This window comes from Euleptes europaea, chromosome 3 (genome assembly GCF_029931775.1).
Source record: "Euleptes europaea isolate rEulEur1 chromosome 3, rEulEur1.hap1, whole genome shotgun sequence".
Taxonomy (NCBI): Eukaryota; Metazoa; Chordata; class Lepidosauria; order Squamata; family Sphaerodactylidae; genus Euleptes; species Euleptes europaea.
In genome coordinates this window covers 74446449-74465032 of record NC_079314.1, presented here as the reverse complement: position 1 = coordinate 74465032, position 18584 = coordinate 74446449, and the positions used below count along the sequence as shown (strand labels likewise).

Sequence of the window (18584 nt, the reverse complement as noted above, 5' to 3'; positions counted from 1 at the left end):
ATAGTATGAAAAACAGTCTCAGCTATTTAATTCTAAGATGGGGCTTTTAAACAATACAAAATCCTCTACATTTACTATTACAAAATAAGCTTATTCAATTACGTAGGAAATGTTCTGTAGTTTAAAGGAATATTAAGAATTGGTTCTGACTCTAAATACATCTTTCAGATACTCTTTTTCATAACATTTGAGTGCGCTATAGAAGGTCTGATAAGTTCTCTGTGTACATTTGTTGGAACTCTACTCAAACCACTTTGCCTGTTCTGAAAGAAAACAAAGTGCCGAATAAATCTGAATTCCTTCAGTGTCAGTGATAAAGATAGCACTATTTATCTTTCCCCACTCTTAATATAAACATTCACATTCTCTTAGAACCTAAGGAGCATGTTTGATAATATTGCTTTGTATTATTTGTCTATTTTCTGGCTGAATTCAACTGATGTTTGTGCATTTTCTCATAAAAGGATATGAAAAGTCTCAAAGTTTAAACAACATAGCTGGCATGGCAGGCAATGCTCTGAGACTGTCTCAGTAACATCACCCTACAACTCACCTTGTCCTCTAAGACACTCTCAATCTCCCATCCCATCTATCTTGTAAACCAGACAGCATCAGTCTGCTATGTAACGTTAATTGAAGCACTGTTTATCACTTTATAGAAAGTGTAGAATTAAATATAGTTTCCATTAATACTAGTATATATCTTGCATTCTATAATTGACAGAAACCAGCAAGGCCATTGGAATAGCTGAAGATCCTTATTTGGGTTTATAATATTTTCTATAGTGCTGTTTCCTCACCCGTTTTTGTCCTTCTTTACCATGGCAATAAAAGGACAGCTAATGAATTTAAACTGGCCAGTATAAATAAATGCACACACATTTTCAGGGAGAGCAAGAGTCCAGTAGCACCTTAAAGACTAACAAAAATATTTTCTGGCAGGGTATGAGCTTTTGTGAGCCTGTGGCTCACGAAAGCTCATACCCTGCCAGAAAATATTTTTGTTAGTCTTTAAGGTGCTACTGGACTCTTGCTCTTTTCTACTACTGCAGACAGACTAACACAGCTACCCACTGTGAATTATTTTCAGGTAGAGATCATTATACCAATGTGCTTCCAATTGATACCTTCATTTCTTGTGATTCTAACCCATTCTGAAGATGTCTGAAATCTTCTCTCGATTGCATACAGTGTGACATCATTTTGATCACTTGCATGGGCCATACTGTCTCCATTATCTGAAATATGTCTCGCAGATTACCAGGACCACAGATGGTTCTGGATAGTGTGTGGGGGGCTTGTGTGTGTGTGTGTGTGTTTGCATTGTACCATTCTGCTGAAATGATAGCTATGATCAACAGGACTGCATGTGGGATTGGGTTGTTTCTTGTGGATCTTTTTGTCGTTCTTTTCATTTTAACTGACTTTCAATAATGTTGTTACTTGATTGGTTAACTTCAGTGCTAGAGTGATGTATCAGAGTTCTGAATGTTTCCGGTTGTTTACACACAGATAACTGCAAAGAGGTTGTCATTACTGGTTACACGCAAGCAGAGGCCAGATCTCTTTCTTAATGGCATGGGAAGGCACAAAACATGAAAGAAAGGTAAACACCATCCAGGCTTGCAATTTTAAGCTAGCAAGTGCTGCTTGGTCCTATAGTCATTTCTCTTCCCAGGGTTCTTCAACATTTTCACAGGCAGTGCGTTAAGTAAAAGAAAGAAGTTTATTGGAGTTTCCCTTTTTCATATAGCTATAGGAGGGCAGTAGGTTTCAAAAGGGGTTTTTAACCAGCCTCAAACCTCTAACTTTCAAGCTTTCACTTTTTTTTTTTAGTCAATGTTTTATTTTTCAATGCTTTGTCCTGTACGTTGTTTGTGTCTGTCTGGCTACTTGTCTGTATTTTTTCATCTGTCTCCACAATGCACAGTTGCCTTCTTCAGGAATGCTCCCTTCATATACAACTAGCTGCTAAATGCATTTCCTTCCTCTTCCACTTTTTTATATATGTATCTATGCATATCTCAAGTGTAAGCTGATATTCTTTAGTGGGCACTTTGACATTTTTCCAAGTATGGGATTCAGCAATGATTTTGCCATTTCAGTGGGGTTACTTGCTTCAGTCCCACTCCCTAGCAATCTGCATTCATTCTTATGTTCAGACTTTATCCTTCACACTGGCTTTTTCTTTATAATAGACAAAACAGCCTTATTTAAGCAATGTCACAAACATGATGTTTTGGGCTGGTGAAGAAAAACACCCAACAACATAGAGCCTTAGATATATAAGTGTGGGGGGGAAATCAATTCCGTAAGAGATCCTTGAGATTGTTGAAAAATCCCTGATTGTCATGTTTATTTTTGTAAGGAAAAAACTGTCTGACCATGTAAAATGTTGTTCTGTATATAGCATAGTTTTCCAGCATGAACCCGCATGTTAAAATTTGTACAAGAATGTATTTATCAGAGCTTACATTTCTGATATTTAGAGATGTACATTGATTTAGTTTTGGTAAGGAACACTGGTAGATATAGATTAATATTTTGTATATAATATGCAAACAGCTTCTAGCAAAGTAATTAACATCTGGTGCTGCTGTTATTGGCTACAGTGTTATACAGAATTTATCATGGATTTTTGACTGCTGAAAAAAGGACAATGGAATTTAGCCATACCAAGGACTGTACTGGAAAGAGACTGCTCCTCCTGAATGGGCCCTCATAAGCACCTGCCACCTTGAAGAGCTTGTTATGAGGATTACGGATGAATTCCAATTGCTGCTGCCAGCAGACGCAACTGTTAGTCACTATTGATGAGTCAGCTGTAAATAAGATGTGTGTGCATGGAATATTAGCTTTAGTCATCTATGCCAAGGGATGCTGAATTCAAAGACATCATCTCTGAGACTTTATGAAAAAAAAGGCCGAGACACCTCTTTATGTATTCTTCCTGGTCCCTACAGTAGATCATACTGTGGATCATACAAAGGCACACATGTTTTAACAATAGTGATGTAAATGCTGTCTGTTATAAGTTTCCTCATAACAACCGTATTTTTGCAAAGTTTGTAATTCATGAACAAGCTACAAGTCTTTGCTCTATCAGTTTGCCATATCTATATTTTTATGAATACTAGTGAACATGCCAACATTTTGATTAGTTTTGTCTTGGATAAGAGATTTGTGACTGCAGAAAAAAGGTTTTGAAAAAAATCACAGTCTTTGTCCACAGTTATATAGGAGCTTTTTAGTTTATTTACTTCATTATTACCTCAAACTCTGAGTACTGAGACAAATAAAATATGGCAGTAAAAATATTATAGTTTTTTAATGAAACTATCAGAGAAGCAACATCGGTAAATATAAAATAGGAATTAAATATATCCTAAAAATGTATATTTTGCATAAGAGAGCTATTCTTTACCTTTTTGTGACTTTTGTGGTAAATTGTTCTAGTCTATTCTATGTCTATGACACTTTGTAGCTGGGTACTGTGTGATAACCTATGTTCTTTCCACCCTGTTCAATGAGACCTTCTCCAGAAACTGTTTGTCACCCTGATATTTTGAATGTAGGGACCTTTCCCACATATGAAACTCTGTATTGTAGACCTTTTTGTGAACATGTCAAGGTGCATGCACAAGCCTGGTGGAAACCAATGGTCATGTAACTAACAGAAATGGAGAATAAAATGCAAAGATCCGGGGAGGAAATTGGAACACATCTTAGAATGTGGTGTTGAGTGTGTCTTCAGCATATCTTTTTTCCCCTCTCCTCTTTCCTGCCATCTAGTTTAAGGTGAGAATGGCCACTATCTGTTATGTTTTCTACTATTGATATATATTCCCATGCATAAAAGGTGATTTCCATCTATAGTTTCTGGAAGGACAAGACTACCTAGTCCATAGGAATGATACCAGAATTCCTGGTCTGATTACTGAGAAGACTCTGTCTTAAAAATTTCTATCACAGGCAAGTAAATGTGATGTTAAGTGGGATTGGATTCTCGTGAGAGGTCTTTTTTATGTGGATTTTGCCTGGTCAATTTTTTTTAACATGAGTGGTTTTTGGAAGGCATATAATTATTTTTGCCTTATTTGAATTACTTAATAATAATCTTTGGATCCATTTGAGGGAACAGCAGAGTAAAAAAGACGAATAAATGCAGATAACTATATTTACCAGATATGCACTAGATTTTTCACAATTTCCAACAAGCCTTTCAAAATGTTATAACAATTTGTTAAACATGTCCTCTTTTCTACCACATCATATCCTTCATAAGGCTGCAATCCTATGCAAATTATTTAAGTTTAGGACATTACCATTTTTAATTGACTGTGCATGAATTAGCAATATACCAATCATAAATAATTTATCAGTGCTTTTAAGCAAGCATGGTCATGTGGTAAGCATTTGTACTCACACTTACACTGAGGATGCCTCTATGCGTTAGAACATAGGTTAAGAAGTGGTCTCTTAATTATGTTGAACCAAAACTATATAATATTTCTTTGCTGAAACAGTACTTATTGATAGTGTGAATACATAGTAGAATGTTACATGCTTTGTTATATGTCTTTTTCATAGTATGCTTTGAACTCTGCACCCATTGAAATGGCTGCTTTTTAAAGCTCCCTCCTTTCACATTCTCCCTTTATACTTCTGTAGTGCCCACCATACATTAATGGCATATGGGGGAATAAGTCTTATAAAATTGTATTGCACTCAAAGAGCATTTTCAGATTAGTAAAGTTATTTTAAGTTACCTGGTTTGTAACAAAACATTCTGTCTTTATTAGGAACACTGACTGGGGCTTAGGGCTGTTTAGCTTGGAAAGAAGGCGGCTGAGGGGAGACCTGATAGAGGTCTATAAAATGATGCATGGTTTGGAGAGAGTGGACAGGGAGAAGTTTTTCACCCTCTCCCATAATACTAGAACATGGGGTCATCTGCTAAAGCTGGAGGGTGAGAGATTCAAAACAGATAAAAAGAAGTAATTTTTCCCACAACGCATAGTTAAATTATGGCACTCCCTGCCCCAGGATGTGGTGATGGCTGCCAGCTTGGAGGGCTTTAAGAGGGGAGTGGACATATTCATGGAGGAGAGGGGTATTCATGGCTGTTAGTTAGAATGGATACTAGTCATGCTGCATACCTATTCTCTCTAGTATCAGAGGAGCATGCCTATTATTTTGGGTGTGGTGCAACACAGGCAGGATGGTGCTGCTGCACCCGTCTTGTTAGTGGCTTCCTAGAGGCACCTGGTTGGCCACTGTGTGAACAGACTGCTGGACTTGATGGGCCTTGGTCCGATCCAGCAGGGCCTTTCTTATGTTCTTATGGCTATTAAAAGCCATAGAAAGGAAAAATGGAGTTCAAATATTTTGCTACTGCCAACATTCAAATGAAGTGTGCAGTCCAGTTCTATGCTGACATTCTGTGTATACATAGATGTACATGTGGTTGCGGGAGTCAAGACTGTGCCTGTTGGTTCTCTTGGGTGGAAATGATCATGACTATACCCACAACTTTATCATTTAGCCATGAGGCTAGAATGCACCAGAGCTTATTATGGAATGGTGCCTGGGTGTGGCTATCTTATAGTTGAAAATTATATCTAGAAGGTTGTGGAGAGGAGCTCTTCAGAGAGTAGATAAGGCTAGGAGAAATGTCAACTGGGTAGGGTAGTGATGGCAGGAGGGGGAGTTATTATTTTTTATCCAGCCATAGAGCCCACCCTGCGCTGTGTAGAAATGACAGTGGTGATGGTTGAGGATCTTTCCTGCCCCCGTCCCCCCAGAAGGCCTTTCCAACTCCAGGGAAAACTGATTCCCAGGGTTGGGAGGCCAATGTAGGGAAATAGCCAAGTAGATGGGTGGGCTGCAGTGAGGGAAGGGAAGGGAGTGAAATCCTCCTTCCTTCCTCTTCTGTCAGCAGAGCTGAGGGAAGAGGAGGGAGGGAACAATTTCACTTCCTTGCCTCTCCTCACTGTAGCCAGTCATCCTGGATGTTATTCACATTGGTCTTGTGACCCTGGAAATCGACTTTCCCTGGATCAGAAAGGACTGCTGGGATCCTTGCATGAGTAGTTTGCTTGATCTTCAGGATGGCCTGCATGTTTTCATTGATGGTAGTTGGGGTGAGAGCCAGCATGGTACAGATTTAATATCCCTTATTCGAAAATCCAATATCCAAGATGATCCAAAATCCAAAACTTCTGGTAAGATAGTGAGACCTTTTCTATGTGTATATGACGTATATAAAACATAAATGAATTTCATGTTTAGACTTGGGCCCCATCCCAAGATATCTCATTATGTATATGCAAATATTCCAAAATCCAAAATAGTCCAAACATTTCTGGTCCCAAGCATTTCGGATAAGGGATACTCAATCTGTATAGTGGTTAAGGTGTCAGACGAGGACCTGGGAAAACCAGGTTCAAATGCCCACTTGTGCCATGGAAGCTTGCTGGGTGACCTTGGGCCAATCATACACTCTCAGTCTAGACCCTGGCTAGTATTTGGATGGGAGACCTCCAAGGAATACCAGGGTCATGACAAGGAGGCAGTCAATGGCAAACCACCTCCGAACGTCTCTTGCCTTGAAAACCCTACGGGGTCATCGTAAGTCAGCTGTGACAAAAAAAAGTTGGGGTGAGGGGCTCTGAGTTTTTGCAGAATTAATGTTATTTATGTGCTTAAACCTAATTTGAGTGGTATGCATCCTGATGCATCTGTGGATTGTAACCAAATAAAATACTGTGGACTTGACCAGTCCAAGTGCCTAGGGAGAGAACCCTCTCATTGATCATCATCATCTGAACAAGTATGATGAACAGTGCTGGGCAGTGGTGTCGATGAACAGCACCTCTTGATGTTCATGCAAGGAGAAGTGAAGTACAATTATGTTAGCACTCCAAGCTTCGAAGGAGGATGATTTTGATAAATCAAAGTACCAAAGTCCTAGAGGGTATAACAATAATAGTAGGTGCCTTTGTGAAGATGACACAGTTGCAATGCACCTTAGCCCATACGTATTACAGGTGACAGTACAATTACAAAAATGTGCATTGTAAATACATTATAATGTAAACTATATACATACAATGTAAATGCAGTATAAAATTGTATACTCATAAATAACTCTGGCAACAATCATACCACTAGCACCAATCAGTAATTTATTGAAGTATTTACTCATATATATGGTACACTAGCAGTACTCTGTTTGGAAAAGGTTTTATAGTTCAAGTTTCAAGTCATGCTAGATTCATTTAATGTCCTGATTAATATATGGTGACTGGTGCTAGTATCATGATTGATAGTTGCCAGTGTTATTTATAAGTATACAATTTTATATTGTATTTATATTGCATGTTTTTGTAATTGTATTCTCGCTTATGTGCTCTATAACTTTTGTATGGGCTAAGGTGCATTCTATCAGTGTAATCTCCACAATACACCTCTTTTTATAGTTACAAACTAGTGCTTTCATACTTTTTATTTTCACAGAGGTTTTCTTTTATCCTTTTCCTTTTTGGCAGGATTATTTTGCTCAAATGCTGGGAAAAAACCCCTCTGTAGACTGGGAACCTGTGATGATAATGGCAGATGGTCTTTTTGTATGTGGAAATGGTTGCTGCAACTATTACAATTATATCTATTTATACGGAAGGAAATGTAGATAGAACTACATTATTAAAATAGATATTTTAAAGTTTCCTTTTATGTACTGGGATTATGTAAGACAAAGGAAGAGGCTGGGTAAAGCAACTGAATAGGAAAATAATATCCATTTTATGGAATGTGAAGCGGTAAATTTAAAAAGTCATGAATTTCAGCAGCTGCATGCTGGGAAACTCAGCTTTGAAGAGTAAACGTTAATTCACATTGCATATTTCTATTAACTCTACCACCCTGAGTTACCTCACCAGCACTTTCTTCCTCTTAATAGCAAAAAGCTTGTCCCTGTGACCTACTGGCTTTCCCTTGCGGGCTCCTTGTCTTGTATCTTACAGGAAATACACAGAAGTGGAAGAATTGTGTGTCCAAGTGACATGGCCATGCACTGTCATTTTTTGTTTCTCACTGTCATACTTCCTCGAGAAAATTGTTCTAGAATGTTAACTATTACTCACCTGTAGTTTCAGTATCCAGGTCTAAAAAAGTAAAAGGTGAAAAGAAACTGACACAAGGAAACAGATGCTTGCAAATCTGTTGGAATGGAGATGCAACTCTGAAAGGAACAGGTTTACAAATTTTGAGGAAACATTGACAACATTTTCCAGATACTTAGAATTGCCCTAAAGCAGCAAGTGCATTTCATCCTTTTCTCTGACAACTCAAAAATTCTTGCAGCTACTGAGGGTAAAAACCATTGCAGCAGGCATTGTTTATGTTTGATGAGGTCTTGTGTCTTACATACTTACTGCTTTTACCACATATTTGAAAGAACAGAATGGTTCGGCTGGAAAATGAAATGGGAATGCAGAGCAACAACAACAAAAAGGTAAGCTTGTGATTTTTGAAATGCAGCATCCCCCCCAGTGCAAAGTGTCTTTGACTCATCATCTGGGGCAAATTCAGAGGTTGTTTTTCATAACTAAAGAAATCACATATGTTATAACTTCTAATATGTTCTGACTAGTACAATTGAATTAAAAAAGAACCCTTACTGCTTTGCACTATTTAACAACAATGCTATAAAATATTCAAAGAACAGTATTATATTTTAGAATGTGTACCCTGATATATATCTCCAAGGAGCCCTTAGGGCAGTTTATACTCACAACTGATAAAACACATTAAGTTTATTTGCCTGAAAACATATATCTTAGAACAACAAAACTGCACATAAACATAGAAGTATAAAAGCTCATCTAGACTTTAAATTGCCAATGTAAGCAATTTTTACCTTTCTCATTAGCCCCCATAACTTTGCCTGAATAAAAAATCTCTCTACATTATTTATATATAAACTGCAACAGAACAGGGGAAGGTGTTCCATAATGCGTAGGCCACTAACAAGAAGACCATCACAAACAACTATTTTTTGGTACATCCAGAATCCTGAATAAAGTTCTCCTTTACTGATAGAAATGCCTGAGGAGGTTCCACTCATAAGGAAGAGTGTTCTTCTTTACATAGTCTTTGATGCATTGACAAATTTAAGAGACCTAGGTTGCATGTTCTTAAGAGAAGTTTTATTTTCAAATAAAAAGGAATAGGAAATATAGTAGTGGTAAAACCACAATTATAGACACTAAAGTTAAAATTTCTATAGCATCATGTTTTATAGGTCATTGTCTCCAAGGATGATATATGCTGTGTGTTATCCACACCACTGACAGCTTCCAAAGATATACTGCATTGCACAGAAGTTACTTGCATATATATTCTACGATCTTCTCTACCCAAGTCAAAGAAAGAAATGTCAAAGATAGGTGAGCTAAACTTGAATAAATTTATTGCTACGATGGAAAACTTTAAGGTGTTGACCTAAAGTTGCATTGAAAATAAGTAGCATAAATATATATAACAGTAAATCAACCTTTCATTTTCTGCATATATTGAATGGAAGCACAGTTTAATGCATAGCACGTTCTTGAAAGTACTTTCAGTCATCTGTGTTTAGAAAATATATTTAACCATTGATCATTAAATACAATGGTGGCTTCAGTCCAGTCCTAAGTAAATGTAATTAAGTTATGTGCAATGATTGCTGGCTCTCATGGAGAAGCATATCCCTATCTGTATCAAATGACTAATCCAGCTATTTCAGTAAGGCCCAGATGAGATCACAAAACCTGCACATCTGTATCAGCTACACAGCCAGATGCCTGCTTCCATATGCATTTTGGAATTATTATATTTTATAGTGTTTTGGGAAATGTTTGACATTTCTAGACATTATTCTGACCTGTTCTTGCTGCTAGCATTATCCTGTGTGATTCTTAAACCAAATCCATGGCTTACAATTGCAATTGCGTGTTCTTTTTTAGGAATTCGGTATTTTTATTTCAGTGCTCCTCTCTGTACAGAAAACACGTCATGTACTGTGTAAAAAGGCAGACATTGTTTTATGTGTCTAGACAATAAATATATCTCTCATTTCCATGAAAATTTACTACTGAAAAATTTCATAAATGTCTGTCTGGCACTGTTGCCCTTTAAAAACTTACATTTGTGTCTTCTAGTTATTTGTAAGTTGAAGAATTCTATCTTAAAAACAATTGAGTGATGTTCCTCTAATCTTTTTTCTTCTGAATATGGACTGATTATGATGGAAAATAATGTTTGAGATATGTCATCCAGGAAAATGAAGGCTAACTTCAGCACTTTCTGAGCAATCATACCTGGCATGTTTTGAAGTGTTTGGTACATGATGAATAGTGAACCCATGAGGAATGTTTATTTGCCTTTGCTATCAAGAATTTTGAAAGATGTGAAAGGACATCATTTATTGTTCACTTTCTGAATCACAACTTGATATGGAAACAAATCTTTGATTTCAGTGGGACTTATTTACACTTTCTGTGTTACAGTTTGAGAATAAGCCTAATCAACAACGTTAAGAAAGCAAGGTGGAAAATGTCACTGATGTTAACAGTATTAATATTCATCATTCAGCAACCTCTAATGGTTTTGTATTTCTGTTTAAAGGCGATCAATTAAAAGGGAGTATAAATAGTTAAGGTATTTAGATATCTCCCTTTGATGTTTTATAGGAGAACAGGGGCTGTTAAATTGATGTTATTATCTTTGGAGTTATATACTTAACAGTATTCCCATATAAAACTATCTGTATGGGCTAATTTTGTTGTTGAATAACATTTTAATAAGTATCAAATGGATGAAAAGCACTTAGCTAAAGAACTTGTAATGAAGGTTTAGATCTAAAACTAATAAGACTAGATTAGTAGTTAATGTACAGAGCTCACAAATTGCCTTGTTATTTAGTGCTCTTTTGTGGGGATTTGTGAACTTCTTAGTAGGAAGTTGCCCATCACAATTTGCAGGCATAGTACTGTCAATGTTTGCGCCAAAGTATTGATAGCTAATGAATGGTCTAAATAAATTTTCAGTTGTAGAGTCCCAGTTTCATACACCCACCAAGTGAATCAATATTTACTTTAAGACTCTGTGCTCAAACAGCATGCTATTTCTCTAGTAAAAATGCCTTGCTTAAAGGTTTTAAGTTGTAAGCATTTCCGTACCTCTGAGCTTGCTCACTGTCAGTTCTGGTTACCCAATTATCAGCTAGGAGAAAATGGACCTTTTGCTGGCTGGGTTAATGAATCCCTAAGAAGATCAGAATACAAAGTGGCATCACGTCTACAGCAATTCAGTCACCATTCCAGAAAGCTTAGTAGTCCCAACAGACCTTAAAGCAATCTTTGATGGTCTGATTTTAAACTGTGTCTCAGTTGAGGAATCTCCTAAGAATTTTCGAAACACTTCTGTGGTGGTACTGGCATTCTTGCCAAGAGAGGGTCAGAAGGATTTGCTGGATAACTGCTAAAGGAACAGCAAGTTGTACGTGTGTACAAGCACTATTTGTGATCTTGCAAAAATGCATGAGATGGTATATGTAGAAAGAGCATAGCATGTTCAGATGCTTAATACATTGTATTTCTTCTGGTGAACACGTAGAGCTTAATGGAGTCTATCCTGGCCTCTTCTCCACATGCCAATTAAATGCAGATATATCATGTGAATAGGATTCATGTCAATAATGCAACCAGTATTCTGATCATAGTATAAATATGCCGTACATCATTCACTTCTGGAAGGTTTTTCCAAATGTATTTTTTCACAGTCTGAATTCATGTTGAATCACACAGAATAATAGTTTGATCTGTGAAAAACCATTGGACAAAGAACCCAGAACAATACCTCTGTCCAGATTTTTTTCCAAAAAAAGCTGAATGATTTTACAAGTAGGGTTATCCATGAGTGTGGAAACGGACTGGCCCTCCTTTAAGAATGCCACATTAAATAGTGCAGTGTAATTTTGTGGTAGTTGTGGTGGGGAGAATCCATGAGTGGCTGAACAGGAGACTGGATTGATCTGTGGATGATTAGCAGTGAAGGAATGAACAGATAAAAGGACAACTGAAAAACAAAAGAAAGAGATAGGATAAAGAGTATCCACACAAGTTTCTGGTTGAGTTTGAAGTAACTGAACATCATGACAAAAATTCCATTCTCTAAAAGAACAGAAGCCAGAAAAAAAGGATCTGAAAGATAAAAAGATTAAAGGACCATCAGGGAGCTGGGAAAATTAGATACAAAAACTAAGAAAAGCAAATCAGACTAGCAGTAATATATTCAAGAGGACAGCAGAAAGTTTCTATTTGTATCAGTGTGGCTTTAAAAGTAACGTAGAGCTTTGAAAAAAATTATTTGGCCATTCTTATTGCATAGGTAATGTCTCCACCAATTTAACTGATTGTGTTCTGAATTATTTTGGGAAATAGTATTTTTGCAAAAATAAAAATAATATATAAAATGGTAAGTTTTGCTTAGGTTCAACTACTTATGATACACTGTCGTTCACAATCAGTGCAATCCTGAGGGCCAGCTGCAGCGTAACTGGCCTAGCAGAGCTGCTGCCTAAGGGGAGAGTTATGCAGTGGCCAGCAGTGAAATAGAGGTTTTTTAAAAAACTTTCACAAAGGTGCCACCACGCCAGCATAGAGGAGTGGTGCAGTGGTGGTCCGCTGTAGCATGGGGTGGCAGCAGTGGGATGCTGACGGATGGGGGAGCTGCCTGAACCAGCCCAGGAGAGGGGCGGGAACAGGCAGATTAGTTGCCATTCAGTCTTCGGCCCCCTTAAAGGACCATGCAAGGGATGGGAGTCTCCCGGTGAGACCTGGAGATCCCCTGGGATGTCAGCCCAACACCAGACTGCAGGGCTCAGTTCCCCCGGAGACCGTTTCTGATCCAAAAAGTGGACTGTGTGGGAAGGCCTCACCCGAGGTTCCTGTCCCCCCGTCCCAGCTCCATCCCCCTAAACCCTCAGGGGCATGTCCACCTGGAGCTGGCAACCCTCCCCCCTCCACTTTCCAGCTCCCCTTCCCATGGGTGGACATGCAGTACACCCAGGACACTTGATGAGGGTGTCCATTGGAAAGAAGGGTGTCATGTGGACTGTCAGAGTGCCATCTACACAGTCTGGCTGCAGCCGCCCATATAAGCTGTGGGAAAGGGGGGTTAGAAGGGGAGACAGGAGATGTGGCCCTCACCCCTCCAAGAGTGTGGTGTTGCATGGCCAGATAATACCCTCAGAGAGGCTGCCCAGATGCCCAGTGGGGATGGCCATGGGTATCCCCTGGAGGCAGAGAGGGGAGTTTGCCAAGGCTCCCTCCAGAGTGTTCTGTTTTTTACTCATGGTTGGTTCCATGACCACCCTTCGTCTTAACTTTCCTGTTTTCTGCACAGTGGCCCAGGCCTCTATACCAGGGTTCCTCAAACTTTTTAAGCAGGGGGCCAGTTCACTGTCCCTCAAACACTGTTGGGGGCCGGACTATAGTTTGAAAAAAATATGAACAAATTCCTATTCACACTGCACATATTTTATTTGTAGTGCACAAAAAATAAGAGAAACAATGTAATATTTAAAATGAAGAACCATTTTAATCAACATAAACTTATAATATTTCAATGGGAAGTATGGGCCTGCTTTTGGATAATGAGATGGTCAATATCCGGTTCCATATTTGTCACTGCTAGTCATAGCAAGTGATACAAGTCCATTCTAACTAATAGCCTTGAATACCCCTCTCCTCCATGAATATGTCCACTCCCCTCTTAAAGCCCTCCAAGCTGGCAGCCATCATCACATCCTGGGGCAGGGAGTTCCACCATTTAACTATGTGTTGTGCGAAAAAATACTTCCTTTTATCTGTTTTGAATCTTTGAATGTGGAATCTTTGAATGTGTTTTGAATCTTTGATGTGGAAGACCTCTGCCCAAGACCCTGGAGAGCCACCGCCAGCCTGAGTAGGCAGTACTGAGGGGGACCAGGGGCGCCACCCTGAAATCTCTGTAGCCCTATAAAAGAGCAAAAATCCAGCAGTACCTGAGAGACCAACAGAATTTCTGGCAGGGAATGAGCTTTCGTGAGTCACAGCTCCCTTCTTCAGATACCAATCTCTGAAATCTCCGCAGAGGCTTAGCGGAGGAGTTTCGGCTGGGCGTGCTGAGGGTCCTAGGGCTAACCCCTGGCAGCATCTTTGGCTAAAAGGGCAGGGAGGAGGTGACAAGAAAGACCTCTGAGGCCTGAGACCCCAGAGAGCAGCTGCCAGTCTGAGTGGACAAAGCTGACTCTGACGGACCATCCCAGAGAAGGCGGCGTAACGCGACCCTCCGGCTTGCTCTACCCCTGCCCCAGGAGGGCAACCCCCAGGCCCAGCATGGCGGTCAGAGCGGTTATCCAAGGGGTCAGTCCAAGACACCAGCTGCCCCCCCCATCCTGCTTTCCCAGAAAGAAGGCAGGGAGTTCCTGAGGACCGCGAGAAGTCAGTTAACAACAAGCTGCTCATGGCGGCCCCTTTGCCCTGGCACCGATCCTGGAGTAGGAGGAGGGGGCGAGGTCGCTCTTTCTGGCACAAGGGGCCTGGGGCAGGACTGGCACAGAAAGGAGTTCCTTCAGATGCCTCCCATGGCATGGCCTGGCATGGGACAAGCAGGAAGCGGGCACACAGGCTGCCCTCTGAGGTTCGCATCTGAAGATGGGTGTGAACTCAGACCAAGGGGAGGGGGTGAATTCCACCTCAGGATTCTGGGCAAGTCGGTCTCCCCCTGCAACTTCAGCTCCCTTTTCAGAAACCATATAACCAACCCTGCAAGGCAGTTGTGAAGGCACGCCAGGAAGCATCGTCAAAACACAGTCCGCATGCATGCGCACGAACACAACTCTCCCTCCCTCTCCTCAAAGATCTGAATGCTCCAGCCCACCCCACCCCCTCGCAAAACCGCTCCCCAGGCACGTTGAGGGCTGGAAACGGGAGTCTGAAAAGTGTTTCCCCCCCCCAACAGGCCGAGAGGGGGAAAGCTCCGCAGGGCGAGGCCTTTCCTGACCTGAAAAGTGTTTTCCCCCCTGGGGGGGGCGCTCGGCGGGCTTCGCGGGGCTCGGCAAGGACGAAGGCCTTGGGCGAGGTGCGCTCCTGGCGCCGGAGCCGGCCGGCCAGCAGTCACTAGAGGCCACCCTGCCGCTGGGGCCCGGCGTCCAGGCCATCGGGCAGAGCAGGTCGCGCTTGCTGGGGAAGGCGTGCAGGCAGGCGGCGGCAGCAGCGGCTCCCTCGCTGCAGGTGCGGCCATGCGCAGGAGCCCCGAGCCCAAGCGTGGCAGCTCCTGGCCCTGCCGCAGGCGGAAGCTGAAGCTCTTGTGCAGCGCACCCCAGCCCGCCCGGCCCTCTGCTGCCGTGCTCGCCCACGCCCAGCAGCAGCCGCCGCTGCCGGCATGCCCCAACCTGGCGCCGCAGCACCTGGCAAGCGCCCGCCTGCATCCCGCCCACCGGGAGTGGCGGCCCAGCAGCCCCGGGGCGGCACAGAGCAGGGGGGCGGCTGGACCTGCATCCTCGCAGCTTGTCTCTCTTCCCTCTTCCTTCCCGTGTATAGGGAGCTGGGAGGAAGTACCTTGCGGCTGCACTCTTTTAAAGGGGCCGGGTTCAGGACCCTGACGGGCCGGATCCGGCCCGCGGGCCGTAGTTTGAGGACCCCTGCTCTATACCATTGCTTTGTCTGCATGGATAACACCCTGCACGTGCTCCAGGCACTGTTTGCACTGAGGTCCCTCAGTTCTGTGTTAGAGACCCTGGCACCCCAAGGCCTGTCCATGCAAAAGGGCCACCATCATTTGAATGAAGAGCTCCATCTGTTCCACAGACCACTTTCAGCATCTGTGGTGCCAATAAGGATCTTTCTCCCTCCTCCAAAACAACCCCTCCAGACAGAGTAAAAATAAATAAATAGTTGTGATCTTTTGATACACATTATTGGGAGGGCTGAAGGGGAAACTGAGCTTGGAGCCTCCACCTCTGCTTTTCCTGAGGGAAATCAGGCGTCACTCTCCCAGTGCAGCTTTCCATTAACGCAGAGTACCAACAGGGTCAGCTGTTAGCACACCCTGAATGATTTCCAAAGGCGGGCTTGTTCTGTGGGTTCCCATCTGGGATCTCTACATGGTCCAGTCAGCATCCTTGGGGGAACTATGGCATCAGCACCACAGGGGACCCCCCCCCCATTTCAGACTCATGACATCCAAGTCTCTGACACCTATCTACAGCGCCTATCAATGCTAGCAGTAACTGATGGGACCTCCTCGACAGGCTCTTTGGGGAGGGGGGCTTCTCCTGCAAGGACATGAGGCAAGGGAGTCCCCTGTCACCCACTGCACTGTTCATGGTGGGGCTGGGGTCAAGACCCCCACCCCCTCACTCCCTGTCTGTTGGGGTGCCTGGTAACTGTCAGGGGTGACAGCAGTGTAGAGCCGGCAACTTGGCAAAGCCCCCCGGCAGCTGTTCTAATCCACCCCACCCCCCTTGTGCTTGGGGGTGAAGGAGGGAGGTGTTTGTTCTGGGGTTCCTGCTAGCCCCGCTGGTTGCCGGGCATGGGTGTGGGAGGCGCTGTGTTGAGAACAGCTCCTGTCTATGTGAGAAGGAAATGGGAACGGGGGAAGGAGGTTGGTGTTGCAGTCTGAGCCTTACCTGCCAGTGCGTGTCCACACTGTCAAGTCCTGGCTGAGAAGCAGGGTTACCTGTAAGGGTGCTTAACTGGGAGAGCTCAACCACAGAGTGTGTGGGCTTTGCTCTTCCAGCTGGGTGATGGTGCACAATGTAAGCCCTCTTGTTCAAAGTGCTTTCTCTGTGCTTTACCTGACACCTAGGTGTCATAACGCTTGGTCTAAGTCCGCACAGCAGGTACCTGTCAGACAGCGTCCCAAGCCACATGCCCCACCTTCTGAAGTATGGGGAATTCTGGCTGGGGTTTTAAAGAGCAAGGGGCTGCTGCCGTTGGTTCCTGGGCTGGGGGATTGGCCAGTGCCGGGGAGCCTTCTCATTGGTCCCTCCCTTAGTTACCATTGGGGCCAGTTAAAAAAAATACCTACCATTGAACCCTATGGACTGTGCCACCGTTTTTGATGGCGCAACCTTGCATTGTAAAAAGGTGGTTTCATCCCAAAGGAGGCCTGTCTAACATCAGTCCCACCCTCTGAACCACCTCCTTTAGTGCCAGTGCAGCACACTGCGCTTCAGCGGCACCAGCCCACAAAAGCAGCACAGCTGTGCTGGTTCTCTGCGCTGGCGTAAATGGCCGTCACGCTAGTATATCTACCAGATGTACTGGCATAGGGGTCAGTCATCCCTTATGGCCCCTTCCCCCCCCTTTGGATTGTGCTGAATATGTGTAAGAGACAGTAATTTAGCCAAATACAGTTCCCCTTAATCCCTCAGTCAAATTTGGTTGCTGTTTGAAGAATCAAATTCAAGTTAATATCTAGAACTTTTCCTTCTGTTTTATTGTTCATTGCAGTCAATCAATTCTACAACCTTTTTATAACTTGCTACAGAAGAAGAGAGAAATGAAATACTAGAAATTACTAAATATTGATTTCTTGGCAGACAATAACATTTCAGAAACAGTTTGCAACAAAAGCAATTTATATTGGTAACAGTTTCCAGGCGCTGTTACATATCAACCACCAGTTTTTCCACTGGGTGTCTGTAAGGATTCCAGTCAATTAAAATTAATGGGGTTTGTCTTGAAATGATTTCATGTAATTTTCTTGTAAAAATAATAGCATTTAATTTGACAAGATAAAGCCATTTTTGTTGGTGTTATCCTAAATTACTGCATTAGTTGAAGTTTAAATCTATTAAAATTTAACAGGTGTATTTGATTTGCAATACAAATGAGATTTTGATCTGATTTTTAAAATAAATGGTGTCAAGATATTTTAGTTTTAGTCTTCCGAAGACTTCATGTTTTATGCCAGCATCAATGTTCAAAAATGCAGAAACCATGATTATGAATTCTTTAGACAAGGCATTAAACCAAGCCAATCTCAGTTGAGCTTGGCCTCTATAGAAGGGATTTCTGAATGTCTGATACAGATAATACTAGATGCACATCTAGTATGGGCCAAGATAAAAGCTGAATTATATGTGATGTTTGGTATGGGATTTTTATCTTTATGTTAGTAGTAGCTTCTTGTAAAATTGTTTTCCATGCATTTAGTCATCATACTGAATAGACCAGTTTGCTTCATTTCACAGTGCATCTAGTCCTGCTTACCTCCAAATGCTCTAGAAGGAATAGGTATGATAAATGCCTACATGCAGACTACTAGTGAAAATTACAAGGTAAAATTTGCTGATTCATTCAGTGTTAGGCTATTTCACATATGCATGAGGATTGTATTTGATGACTTGTAGCTGAACATATGAATAAAAATTATCCATAAAAGGTATTCAGTACAAAGTGACTTATGGTTTAACTTGTTAGTAATGAAGTGATAAACATTCAGTTTCAGGATATCCTTCAGTAGTTTTTGTTGTCAATTTCCTATTGCCC

The 18584-nt window shown here is 41.8% G+C and overlaps 1 protein-coding gene across 5 annotated transcripts in view; it reads left to right on the top strand.

Annotated features, from left to right (window-relative positions):
• Positions 1-3076, top strand: part of KCNC2 (potassium voltage-gated channel subfamily C member 2) — a 92573-nt gene extending 89497 nt beyond the window's left edge. For 3 of the 5 annotated variants that reach the window (XM_056846082.1, XM_056846081.1, XM_056846080.1), the window contains 2 exons: positions 1513-1606; positions 2613-3076. In XM_056846082.1, coding sequence (XP_056702060.1) covers positions 1513-1574 — 62 coding nt within the window. In that variant the 3' untranslated portion in view covers positions 1575-1606; positions 2613-3076. Of the gene's footprint in view, positions 1-464; positions 624-1512; positions 1607-2612 lie in introns of those variants that run through there. The other 2 variants (XR_008933232.1, XR_008933231.1) reach the window with 1 other exon arrangement.
• Positions 3077-18584: the final 15508 nt, after the last annotated feature.